Raw genomic sequence first — 14,242 nt, 5'->3', positions numbered from 1 at the left:
TGCCATATCACACAAGTGTAAGTGAATAAGTAAGTATTATTGGAGAAGTGCAGGTTTTCATATCAGCAGCGTCCCTGCTTCCTCATAGGAAGAAGGGGGCACTGCTTAATAGACAGGGAAAATACTGTAGACCATGTAGGAGGTCAGGTTGTGTCCCCCAGGTGCAAAAAAGGAATTTAGGTAAGAAAAACTGTGACCCTGCCTTTCATAGCGAAGGACAGATGGCTTAGGAGCCTGTCTGGCTATCAGTCATTTTAAAAGGACATAAGAGGACCCTTTTAAAATGCCTCCCAGTTTAGTTTCGAAGTGAACGCAGTGATGGAATGAAATTTAGCATTGCCTCCTCTTTCCGGGGCTTCTTGCACAGAAACAGTTTTCCCTATTTTTCTTAAACTGAAATAAAGTCTGTAACATAGAATTAATCCTGATATAAAACAGAAAAAAATCTTAGTCCTCCAAAAGAAACTAGCCTACTGATACATCCAGCAGGAGTATTCTCTGTGTGGATATGTAAACTTCAATAAAGAGAGAAAAAAAATATAAAAAAATCTACAGAAAAGCCAAGCAAAATGACACCTTTTATTGGCTAACTAAAAAGATTACAATATGCAAGCTTTCGAGGCAACTCAGGCCCCTTCTTCAGGCCTTCTTCTTCTTACATCTTGCCTGAAGAAGGGGCCTGAGTTGCCTCGAAAGTTTGCATATTGTAATCTTTTTAGTTAGCCAATAAAAGGGGTCATTTTGCTTGGCTTTTTTCTACATTCATAATGGCTAACACGGTACAACACCCTAGTACTACAGATATACAAAAAATCTACACAAAAACAACACTCAAATTTAAGCAAGGTAATACAAAATAAGTCAGAATTCATCCAAGTGCAAGAATAAACATTTAATATTGATTATCTTTTGTACTTTTGAGAATGGTATTGCAAAGGAAGAAATACCACGCTCCAACCCAGTGTATTAAAGCAGAAGTTCACTCTGCATAACATATGAACTTCTTATAAAATGTTGGTTTTTTGTTGATTACTCAAACTAATTTTGTTTCTGATGCCTGGAATTTTAATAATTTGTATTTTTTTCTGCAAAATACTATTTTTTTGAAGCAGCTAAGGTGATAAAAATCTTGATTTTACTATGCTTCTAATAGTGTTATGTACATTTTTCTATTTAATTAAAATGCAAGTGTAGCATAACTTCTTATGTGATTTTCTTTAACACTCATAATAATAGCAGGACAAATTTCCAAATTTTGGTCAAGATAGGCTGTAAGGAAAAGATTGCTATATAGCATTCCAACAAGTTGCTTTAAACATATCAAAATGTCAACAACAGAAAATATGATGAAAGTATGAACCACTGAAATAATTTACAAGACAAAGTTATGCCTGTTCTTAATTTGTAAAGGCTATTGTAAATCTAGGAGGTAGAACAGTGTGTAAGAAGATAGTTTGCAGTGAACTAGCTTAAGCTTATTAAAATGTATCTTTTTGTAGAAGCTATAGGGTAATACTTTAGTTTAACTGCAAAAATGCATCTATTCCTCATTTACTCTTATGTAACAAGACCTTAACAATGGCTTCTTTGGGCCTTCATTAAACTTTCAAAAGCATCAGTAAAGGGTTTATTCATCTCTGCGATATCACCTATTAATAAAACTTCACTTTGGAATGGTCTGAGGTGGCCTAATTAAGATACATTTATCTTGATATTACATTTTTAGCATAAGACCTGTGAATCCTTCATATTAACAAGTCGTTTTATCATCATGTTAATATGCCACACTGCACAGAGTAGAATAACCTGACTACTGATGTTTTAGAAGTGTTATGAAGACCAAAAGAAGCCTTTGTTAAGGTCTTGTTACATAAGAGTAAATGAGTAATTCAGTTTTGCAGTGCCTAAACTAAAGTTTGCCCAACAATAGATATAAAATGGTTTGAAGTACTGAAACAGACCCTGGTTATTTTTATAACAATACGGTGAAAGGGCGAAGTTCTCCTTTAAGCCTCATATATGGAAAATGTCTATTGAACCGAAGTAGACACATGTGATCTCATTTCCAGAGTGACCAGGTCACCATTGGATTTTTTTTCAGTCCAACTTTTAATTTTGTCTTTTATCAGAAATCTCTTTATTTTGTTTTGGGGCTGAGTTGATAGGTTTAAAATTTAAAAATAGCCTTCAAGTTGTCCATAAATGTTTGCTTTACAGCAGGGATTTGTACTCTTAAGTGATATTGCTGAGGGAAGTGTGGTTTCTTATAATGCACTTAGTTTGATGTATACTCAATATATTGGTTGATTTTGTACAACTTTTTCAGTATGGTTACACACGCCACCACTAACTAGTGAGTTACAGCATGTTAAATATAGCATCTTTTATTGCAGTGTTTATGATACCAGTATACATCCTTATGAAATCATTTGATAATGCAATGCTACAGAATATTTCTGCACTCAACAACATGTGGAAAAAGGGAGATTAAATTAAGCAGTTAAATTAAACGTTATGAAACAGTCGGTAGTTGTAAAGTGTAACTAGAGTGAAATTAAGCATACACTTTAGCACTCGAGGAGCTGAGTTTGGCACATTTCTTTTAAAGTCATCAGAAGTAGTTTAAACAAGAAGCTAAAATCAGAACTGAAATCATTTTGAAGGCAAAATTAGCGTATGAATTCAAGTTTATCTACAGCAAAACCAGTGCCCACTGTGGCCCCCATAGAATTAAATTTCACACTCTTGACTTTAGGGTTGCACGGTGGTACAGGGCTAGGAGACGAGAGTTTACATCCCACGTTCTTTCTACGTGGAATTTACATGTTCTCCCAGTGTCTGTCTGAGTTTTCTCTGGGTGGTCTGGTTTCTTCCCACAATCCAAAGACCTGCAGAATAGGTATATTGATGATCGTAAATTGGCCCTGGTGTGTGGTTGGGGTGTGCGTGTGTGTGTTTACCCTGCGATGGACTGGCACCCTGTGCAGGGTTTGCTCCTGCCTTGCACTCTATGATAGCTGGCATAGGCTCCAGCAGACCACCGTGACCCTGTCCAGGAATAAGTGGATTTGAAAATGACTGACTGACTGACCCTTGACTTGAGTCATGAGAGAAAACCAGCTCACTGGGAAAATCATGCCTGACCTAATCCAGGGATTGCATCTGTATCTAACACAGAGAAAACCAAAGCTTTATTCACTCCTGCGTAATAGAAGCTCTAAGGTTAGATAAAGTTGAATCCATATTGTTCTGGGTGGTTATCTTTCAGAAAACCAAAGGCACCTTTAAATAATTAAATTACTAGGCAATGATTCATTGTGGTCTTATCATTGAAATGAAGGAAGGTATTCATTTTATGCCCCAATCCTATCCTTATACTTTGTATAAAAGGAATTTTGAAGAACAGCTTTGCCTTATTGCTTTTGATAAATTGGTAGGCACAGTATTAATTACTCTTCAGAAGTGCTGTCATCCCAGAGAAGGTGTTTATCATATTCCACAAAACTGCAGTGGCTTAAGTGCAGAAAAGTCTCATCACAGTGGAGGCGTCAGTTGTTGGGGCAAGGGACCATCCCTGCAAAATGTTTATCGTCTCACAAGCAGAACTCTTGCTTCAGGGCTAATGCTTGCGAGACCGTGACTCCCCTCCATTGTTTATGTAAAGCAGTGGCTGGGGCAATCGTTGATTGGAATAAGGTCCCCTTTTGAGGTTGCCAGGGTGATTTAAGGGAAAGCTGGAGGATGAGGAGTCAGATGCTGCTGTGGTTGGACCTGCAATAGAAAAAAACATTAGTTTAGCTAAACATACCCAGACTTAAAGTATATAAATTTGAAAAGTTTATTCCAGTGTTTACTTTCAACACCAATTGAACTATATGTGTATACTGTATTCACAATAGAAGAATATGTGAGAATGTCCAGCATAATAAAAGGCTGGTCCAAAACTACATGCAAGATATGTGTGCATTCCAACAGCAAAGTAGCTATGGTTAGACATGCAATGCTTCTTTAAACTACAAGCTGTCTTTACAGTTTGATTTATATATTAGAGCTGTCAAAGTGTTAAAGCATCTGATTAATTTGAAAGGTATAACACATTATTTTTCATAATCGCATTTTGCGCATGCATTGTTCGAAACCCCTATAAGGCTGCATATGGGGAGAGTTGGCAGTCCTGGTGAGACTGACATTCTTTTAAAAAAAAATTTAAAAAATCAATTTCAATTTTAAAGATTGTCTTTAAATAGCCTACCAATAAAAAGTGAAACTTAAATTGACTTATCACTTGTCATTATAGGTCAGCAATGTTAAAAATGTCTGGCACACATTACAAATCATTCTTACTTTTTTAAATATGGTATGCTAGGAGGCATTTTAAAGATACACAGGAATGGCTGTTCTAATGTCCTTAGTTCAGACAATTGCCTTGGAAACCTCTATTGGACCACTTAATACACTCTATAAAGACAGCCATGGGGGGAAAAAAGATGACTTGTCATGAACTTGGGAGGCAGAACCAACAGACTATAGAAAGAAAGCCATCTTATTAAGTAAGTTACCTAGGTGTAGCCTGGAGTATGGAATTCTGTTGAACACCTTTTTGTTTGTACCTACTTTACCATTTCAAGTAGTCATAAGTTTTAAAACCTACCAAGGTCACAGTGGGTGGAGTCTAGTGGATAATAGAAACTAATATGTTTTCATTTCATGTATATTCTGTATTCTTTTACTATAAAGCCTATTACAAGGTAATTAATAAAGGATCAATAAGATAATTCAGATAGGATGAATGGCTTAGATTTTTTTAAGCAATCTTGTTTCTAGACAGTAGGAAGGTTCTTGTAATGCAAGGCACAAATACAGGGTATTTAGTGGATTTCCTAGGTACAATATGTTCACTTGATGGCATGGGATATGGTAAGTCCTGACGGACAGTTAGAAGTTGCAGTTTTGCATAACAGTTTGGATTTAACATTTTTTTCCTTGCTCGGCCATATTCCTGCTTGTGACACCTCTAACTTTTCCTTTGGCAACATTGTATTAGCTGGTCAACACTTTTAGGATGATGATGGGGTTTTATGCTGGGACTTGCACTCAGAAGTGTATAAAAAGTACCACTGTTTTACTCCTGTAGGTTTCTTTGCATTATTATAAATACAACATGTTAGTAAACAAAATATACCTTTTCTACTCAAAAATTCTTCTGTGAACATTTTCTATTAAATATACTGTATAAAAATATACATTTTTCAATTAAATATATTTTCAGATACCACACAAAATAATGGATAATTCAAGTTAATTTTAACACACATTAATGAAAAGCAAAATTTTAAACAGTGTAAATTAGTAAATGCTGGCTCACCAAAATAATAACCCTGCTGTGGAAGTCTGACTTTGGATAATTGAAGTACTCCTCTCCCCTGGGGCTGTTGCAGAGGGAGAGGCTGGCCATTGATGTGGATGCGGGCGTCAGAGTTGCTGTCCAGTGGTCGGAAGCGATGAGCTGTGCTCTTTGTGTTGTTAAGCTAGAGTTAAGGGAAAGAGTTAGAGAAAAGGCCTATAAATATACTTTAACGAGAAGGCACTTAATTTTGCATGTAAATGTGATTTTTTTCTATCTGTCACACCTTTATGAACTTGTTTACTTTGGCATCTTCAGCCTATACTAATTCCCTCAGATCTGTGGTTGACATAAAGGGAAAGGGTCCTTAGATGTTCACCTGAGGCTGAACATAGAAACTCTTCTACTACTAGCATCTCCAGGCTTGCAGTACTCTTGCACATGTGTCTGTGGGTCAAGAATGTCAACTTCTGCCTCCACTGTCATCTAGTTCACTTTCCCTTCTTCAGAAGACATACTTTTAAGAATTCAACCAGACACTTACTATCCATATTACTAACCGAGAATGCTAAACCGGATGATGGACGCAGGCACATCCGGCAATGGGCCGTAGCTGCAAAAAGACGTACTGCGCAGGCGCAAAAAGAGTCCGCGAGGGTCGGCTGAGGAGCCGAGAAAGGCAGATAGAAGAGGGCGAGAAAGGCGGATGAGGGGCCGCGAGAGGCGGACAAGACCACAGAAAAAAGGAGTGAGCACAGGAAAAATTGAGAAATGAGGCGCAAAGAGCACCGAAAAAAGGAAACGGCACATAAAAAAGTATTCAAACGCAAGCAAAGCACGAAACACATTGCACACGAAACTAGACCCAAAAAAAAAAAAAAAAAAAAGAGGCTCGCGCACAACAGCAAGGCACCCCCCCCCCTACAGGCACCGGACGGGACACACACCAAGAGGGGGATTCAACAAGCCCATGGAACACAAAAAAAAGAACACAAAACCACCCCACAGACCCTACAAGCAAGGGACGGGACACACACAAAGAGGGGGATTCAACAAGACACAGAACACAAAAAGAAAGAAGACGCTCGCGCGACAACAATCCTCAACCCCCCCACACACACACACACACACACATCCATAAGAAGTGACACCCAAAGCCACATATTCTAAAGTGAACATCAACACCTTCACACTAGACAGCATAGGTGTCAGCATTGGTGGATCTCCTTACAATAAAGCACTATTAACCGTTCAACTGCAGAAAAAGAAACATATTAACAGTGACTGCGATCCTTCTTATTACTTATCCATATTTCGCATGCTGAGAAAGAAACAAGTCATGAATACACGGTCACGGGTACAAAACGAAAAGGAAAGGATAACAGGAACAAACACACGAAAACGAAAGAAACAACAAAATAGACGGCTATGCAGCATAGGTGGATCTCATTACAATAAGGCACTATTAACCGTTCAACCGCAGAAAAGGCTCCATATTAACAGTGAGTGCAATTCTCCTTATTACTTATCCATATTTCTAAAAGAAAAAATGTCTCGACTCCAAAAACGCAAAGCTCAACTAAAGCTTCTAACTAACGATGTACCTAAAAGTAGAAACTTTATGAACTGCGTTAGATCCTACAATGGTTCATTTGCTTTTGCATATACCGGAGTAAATATCAGGCCACCAAAAGGCAATGGCCCATACTACTTTCGCATATGTGCACAAATACTGCATCGCATTGGAACAGTGCACCCTGAAACAAATCAACAACGCAAATATGCACAAATCTACATCCTAGATCCACATGACGCAAACTATCAATCAAAGTGCTGCATCGCAACAGGCACGGATTCAAAACGAAACACCTCCCGTCTCAGACATACGTTAATGGCAGCGAAGGCTACAACGGGCTTCTCACACAGCACAGGCAAATCGATTACAGCTCCAAAACAACACGTCCCAAATACTACACATGCAACAACGCGCCTCTCAAACGGCACAAGAAAAACATACACCAGGAAAATTCATTCGGATTAATGAATGTCATTTGCAATCATTGTCATTCAGTTCACTTCCCTGAAGAAACAACTGGAAATACAAGTTATACATTTACACGTTGTTGTCAAAAGGGTCAAATTAGACTGCCTTCTTTACATTCATATACTGAATATCTACAGAGGCTTATAACTGACGATGTACCTGAAAGTGAAATCTTTATCAACTACATTAGATCCTACAAATCGGTATCCACTATGAACATTAACGGTGGCACTGCACGTGACATCCGTCTTGAAAAAATGTTGTTTATTGATGAATGTTCAATGGCATGAAGTCACTTACTCAACACCATTCATAAACTTCTACAAACGTTTATGAATAATAATATTCGATTTGAAAGAAAGGTACTTTTATGAGGAGGAGATTTTAGACAGTGATTAGCTATTCTTCCAGATGCCATGCACTCAGCTATTGTTCAGTGCACCTTAAAATACGCAGACAATTGGCATTGCTTCCAAAAGATACAGTTAGTAAAAAAGATACGATGTCCAGAACCAGATCATAACAATTGCTTATTACAACTGAGAGATGGTACACTCACCAATACAGCTGGACTTCAGGCACATATTATTACAATTCCTCAAGCCTTTATCTGCGACAACTTAGTTACAGAGACATTTCGAACAGCAATCTCATTAGACCAAATGCCCCTTTTAACACAACGCACTATATTATGTCCAAAAAATATTAATATGGAAAACATTAATACCCAAGTCATTCCATTACTTCCTGAAGAGACACAACTCTTTCTAAGCTCTGACAAACTTGACTCTGATCACAACAATAACCATCTTAAATGACCTTACAAGTTCTGAGCTGGAATTACCTTTTACACTTAAACGGCGTGTACAAAGAAATTTTCAAATAAACCTTTACACTGTGCCACACACTTTATTGTTTGCTTTCTATTTGCATCATCTACACCGTCACACTATTCTATATCTCATTCATACATCACGCTCTTTGTCATTCCCAACACCAGGGGTTGGCTAAACCGGATGATGGACGCAGGCACATCCGGCAATGGGCCGTAGCTACAAAAAGACGTACTGCGCAGGCGCAAAAAGAGTCCGCGAGGGTCGGCTGAGGAGCCGAGAAAGGCAGATAGAAGAGGGCGAGAGAGGCGGATGAGGGGCCGCGAGAGGCGGACAAGACCACAGAAAAAAGGAGTGAGCACAGGAAAAATTGAGAAATGAGGCGCAAAGAGCACCGAAAAAAGGAAACGGCACATAAAAAAGTATTCAAACGCAAGCAAAGCACGAAACACATTGCACACGAAACTAGACCCAAAAAAAAAAAGAGGCTCGCGCACAACAGCAAGGCACCCCCCCCCTACAGGCACCGGACGGGACACACACCAAGAGGGGGATTCAACAAGCCCATGGAACACAAAAAAAAAAACACAAAACCACCCCACAGACCCTACAAGCAAGGGACAGGACACACACAAAGAGGGGGATTCAACAAGACACAGGAACACAAAAAGAAAGAAGACGCTCGCGCGACAACAATCCTCAACCCCCCCCCCCACACACACACACACACATCCATAAGAAGTGACACCCAAAGCCACATATTCTAAAGTGAACATCAACACCTTCACACTAGACAGCATAGGTGTCAGCATTGGTGGATCTCCTTACAATAAAGCACTATTAACCGTTCAACTGCAGAAAAAGAAACATATTAACAGTGACTGCGATCCTTCTTATTACTTATCCATATTTCGCATGCTGAGAAAGAAACAAGTCATGAATACACGGTCACGGGTACAAAACGAAAAGGAAAGGATAACAGGAACAAACACACGAAAACGAAAGAAACAACAAAATAGACGGCTATGCAGCATAGGTGGATCTCATTACAATAAGGCACTATTAACCGTTCAACCGCAGAAAAGGCTCCATATTAACAGTGAGTGCAATTCTCCTTATTACTTATCCATATTTCTAAAAGAAAAAATGTCTCGACTCCAAAAACGCAAAGCTCAACTAAAGCTTCTAACTAACGATGTACCTAAAAGTAAAAACTTTATGAACTGCATTAGATCCTACAATGGTTCATTTGCTTTTGCATATACCGGAGTAAATATCAGGCCACCAAAAGGCAATGGCCCATACTACTTTCGCATATGTGCACAAATACTGCATCGCATTGGAACAGTGCACCCTGAAACAAATCAACAACGCAAATATGCACAAATCTACATCCTAGATCCACATGACGCAAACTATCAATCAAAGTGCTGCATCGCAACAGGCACGGATTCAAAACGAAACACCTCCCGTCTCAGACATACGTTAATGGCAGCGAAGGCTACAACGGGCTTCTCACACAGCACAGGCAAATCGATTACAGCTCCAAAACAACACGTCCCAAATACTACACATGCAACAACGCGCCTCTCAAGCGGCACAAGAAAAACATACACCAGTAAAATTCATTCGGATTAATGAATGTCATTTGCAATCATTGTCATTCAGTTCACTTTCCTGAAGAAACAACTGGAAATACAAGTTATACATTTACACGTTGTTGTCAAAAGGGTCAAATTAGACTGCCTTCTTTACATTCATATACTGAATATCTACAGAGGCTTATAACTGACGATGTACCTGAAAGTGAAATCTTTATCAACTACATTAGATCCTACAAATCGGTATCCACTATGAACATTAACGGTGGCACTGCACGTGACATCCGTCTTGAAAAAATGTGGTTTATTGATGAATGTTCAATGGCATGAAGTCACTTACTCAACACCATTCATAAACTTCTACAAACGTTTATGAATAATAATATTCGATTTGAAAGAAAGGTACTTTTATGAGGAGGAGATTTTAGACAGTGATTAGCTATTCTTCCAGATGCCATGCACTCAGCTATTGTTCAGTGCACCTTAAAATACGCAGACAATTGGCATTGCTTTCAAAAGATACAGTTAGTAAAAAAGATACAATGTCCAGAACCAGATCATAACAATTGCTTATTACAACTGAGAGATGGTACACTCACCAATACAGCTGGACTTCAGGCACATATTATTACAATTCCTCAAGCCTTTATCTGCGACAACTTAGTTACAGAGACATTTCGAACAGCAATCTCATTAGACCAAATGCCCTTTTAACACAACGCACTATATTATGTCCAAAAAATATTAATATGGAAAACATTAATACCCAAGTCATTCCATTACTTCCTGGAGAGACACAACTCTTTCTAAGCTCTGACAAACTTGACTCTGATCACAACAATAACCATCTTAAATGACCTTACAAGTTCTGAGCTGGAATTACCTTTTACACTTAAACGGCGTGTACAAAGAAATTTTCAAATAAACCTTTACACTGTGCCACACACTTTATTGTTTGCTTTCTATTTGCATCATCTACACCGTCACACTATTCTATATCTCATTCATACATCACGCTCTTTGTCATTCCCAACACCAGGGTTGGCGAGCGAAGCGAGCAGGGGGCGGAGCCCCCTAGTTTTGACCTGAAAGAATCCCCAGTTTAGGTTAGGTGATTGTATCATTCACCACCAGCTCTTTGGTTTTGCTGGTGTTCAGTTGAAGGTGGCTTGAGTCGCACCATTTAACAAAGTCCTTGATTAGGTTCCTGTACTCCTCCTCCTGCCCACTCCTGATGCAGTCCATGATAGCAGTGTCGTCAGCGAACTTTTGCACGTGGCAGGACTCAGAGTTGTATTGGAAGTCCGATGTATATAGGCTGAACAGGACCGGAGAGAGTACAGTCCCCTGCGACGCTCCTGTGCTGCTGACCACAATGTCAGACCTGCAGTTCCCGAGACGCACATACTGAAGTCTGTTTGTAAGATAGTCCACGATCCATGCCACCAGGTATGAATCTACTCCCATCTCTGTCAGCTTGTCCCTAAGGAGCAGAGATTGGATGGTGTTGAAGGCACTAGAGAAGTCCAGAAACATAATTCTTACTGCACCACTGCCTCTGTCCAAGTGGGAGAGGGATCGGTGTAGCATGTAGATGATGACATCCTCCGCTCCCACCTTCTCCTAGTATGCGAACTGCAGAGGGTCGAGGGTGTGGCGGACCTGTGGCCTCAGGTGGTGAAGCAGCAGCAGCTCCATGGTTTTCATCACGTGATGTCAGGGCAACAGGCCTGAAGTCATTCAGCTCACTAGGACATGATACCTTTGGGACTGGGGTGATGCAAGATGTTTTCCAAAGCCTCGGGACTCTCTCCTGTTCCAGGCTCAGGTTGAAGATACGCTGTAGAGGACTCCCCAGCTCCAACGCACAGGCCTTCAACAGTCGTGGCGATTCTCCATCTGGACCCACTGCTTTGTTGGTACGAAGTCTCCTCAGCTCTCTGCTTACCTGGGCTGCTGTAATTGTGGGTGGGGGAAAACTCTCTACTATGCTGGTATCAGCAGAAGGATGAGTGGAGGATGCAGTACTCAGAGGTGAGGGTGAGAGTGGGTTAGGGTGGTCAAACTATACTTCCTTAGAAGGCTGGCGGCCTTCAACATCTGCAATAAGATGCTGCAGATGTTCTATCAGACGGTTGTGGCGAGCGCCCTCTTCTACGCAGTGGTGTGCTGGGGAAGCAGCATAAAGAAGAGAGACGCCTCACACCTGGACAAATTGGTAAGGAAGGCAAGCTCTATTGTAGGCACGGAGCTGGACAGTTTGACATCCGTGGCAGAGCGATGGGCACTGATCAGGCTCCTGTCAATAATGGAGAATCCACTGCATCCACTAAACAGTATCATCTCCAGACAGAGGAGCAGCTTCAGCGACAGACTGCTGTCAATGTCCTGCTCCACTGACAGACTGAGGAGATCGTTCCTCCCCCACACTATGCGACTCTTCAATTCCACCCTGGGGGGGTAAACGTTAAAATTATACAAAGGTATTGTCTGTCTGTATACCTGCATTGTTATCACTCTTTAATTTAATATTGTTCTTTATCAGTATGCTGCTGCTAGAGTATGTGAATTTCCCCTTGGGATTAATAAAGTATCTATCTATCTATCAAACCTGTTAAAAAAGTTGTTCATCAGGTTTGCTTTCTCCGTGTCTCTCTCGATGGAGGCACCCCGCTTCGAGCTGCAGCCAGTGATGATCTTCATCCCATCCCACACTTCCTTCATGCTGTTATTCTGCAATTTTTTACTATACCTATTAGTAGTTTCACAAGCCCCAGACTTCATCTCCTTTATTGGTTTCAGATACTTTCCTTTTATACTAGGTTTTTTCTATTTCTTTTACCACACCAGCACAAGTCACAGTGATGCAGTGCATGCTAACTAACTTGGATCAGGGACACATGGTGAGTCAGTGCTTCTAATTGATCTGGAAACCTTATAGGTTACAATCCAAAGTCTTGGTCACTGGGCCACAATGCATGAGGCTAAGACACCTCTTTTTAGAAACTGTTCTCATCTAGTGGAGCTTAAAAAAAAACTTTCAACATATCAGCTGTACTGCCTGTTCCTACGGAATTGTGTGATAAATGCAATATCAAAAATTTATAATAAGCACATTTAAACGTGGATAGTGTAGATTTTTAGAATAATGCTGTGGGATCTGAGTATTACTAACCGCTTGTCCTGTAACCTCAAATGATCGTGACCGCCTTTTTCGTCTTCTTGCTTCGACATCAGTGTCTTTGTGTCCCATCTTCTTGGTTCCTCCCTTACGATGAAGTGGGCGGGTCCACTGTACCCCAGGCGCACTTCCCTCATTGGTGCTGCTTGATAAGTTGTCCTCACTGGCAGCATGCTGCAGCCCTGGACTAAATGACCTGTTGGAACCTGGGAGTAGGCCTTGAGGCAAAGGACCAGCAAGATCCTCAGCCTCTCCCATGGAGTGCAGAGAAAAGCTACTCTTTTCCTTTGGTGAGTCAGCTGCAGGGGGCAGACGCATTGGGTCTACTTCCAATACTTTTGACCGGCGTCGAGCTGCCTTCACTGAAATGTTCTTCACTCCGGTAAGGATCTGCTTCCGTTCTGCAAACACACATCAAAACATACTAATTGTTCTGTAATCAAATGTTAAACACCACAAGACTTAATGTTTTAAAAGTTTTAATGTATGTTTCAATAAATTTAGGAAAATAACACTTGACTAGATCTTGTAAAAGCAATTTTTTTTTCTGCAAATGTTTTCATCACTTTTTTTTCTGCTTTCCAGCTTGAAAAAGCAGTTTCATTCTTACTCACCGTACTGATCTGGAAGTGAAAAGTAAACTCATTGTAAACATTCTGCTGTTTGGCTACTTTACTAGCCAATGTGTACAGTATTTGGTCACTTCATAACTCTTTTTTACTTCACAAGTCTGGTGGTAAAAGATCTTTTTAACTATAGGACCCTGCTGATACAATGGCTCAGCTGCTTTTCTCTAGTAGTCCAATTGAACAACATCTCACACTGGTCTGACTTTCATTTTCAGTAGCACTGCAGCATTGGACACAAAGTAGAAACAAGCCCTGAACACGGTGTCAGTCCATCACAGAACATCTTCACTTGGCCATTTTGCAAAAAAATGTAATTTTGTATAGTGTTGTTAGATGAATGCAAGCACAATGATGTATGATTATCAGTTCATTGACTTCCTCTTCCAAACTTGTTGAATAGCATCTTTTCATTATGTAGGTATGGAGTGATCTACTTATTCACTCTGTTGGTCTAGATATATAATTTCTGTTTATTCACTCTTTCTACCAACTGTGGAAATAAGAATATAAGCTTATTCTTTTTACTTGTTATGCGGTAATTAATCTGCTCTATCATGACCTCTCCTTAACTAGAGTTAACATCTATTCATTTTTCATTAACTTTAATGCT

General features: G+C 40.0%; 2 protein-coding genes across 6 annotated transcripts in view; one reads left to right on the top strand and one right to left on the bottom strand.

Moving 5' to 3' along the window:
- The window catches only part of aatkb (apoptosis-associated tyrosine kinase b), a 770,376-nt gene that overhangs the window by 404,808 nt on the left and 351,326 nt on the right, over nucleotides 1-14,242 (top strand). The window lies entirely within an intron of this gene.
- LOC114665172 (kinesin-like protein KIF19) overlaps nucleotides 701-14,242 on the bottom strand; it is an 80,644-nt gene continuing 67,102 nt past the window's right edge. Inside the window, 4 exon segments of the mRNA XM_051918735.1 lie at nucleotides 701-2,744; nucleotides 2,802-3,771; nucleotides 5,366-5,528; nucleotides 12,998-13,404. Coding sequence (XP_051774695.1) covers nucleotides 3,620-3,771; nucleotides 5,366-5,528; nucleotides 12,998-13,404 — 722 coding nt within the window. The 3' untranslated portion in view covers nucleotides 701-2,744; nucleotides 2,802-3,619.

The sequence above is a fragment of the Erpetoichthys calabaricus genome, chromosome 14 (genome assembly GCF_900747795.2).
Source record: "Erpetoichthys calabaricus chromosome 14, fErpCal1.3, whole genome shotgun sequence".
Classification (NCBI taxonomy): Eukaryota; Metazoa; Chordata; class Cladistia; order Polypteriformes; family Polypteridae; genus Erpetoichthys; species Erpetoichthys calabaricus.
This window is presented reverse-complemented; position numbering and strand designations above follow the sequence as displayed.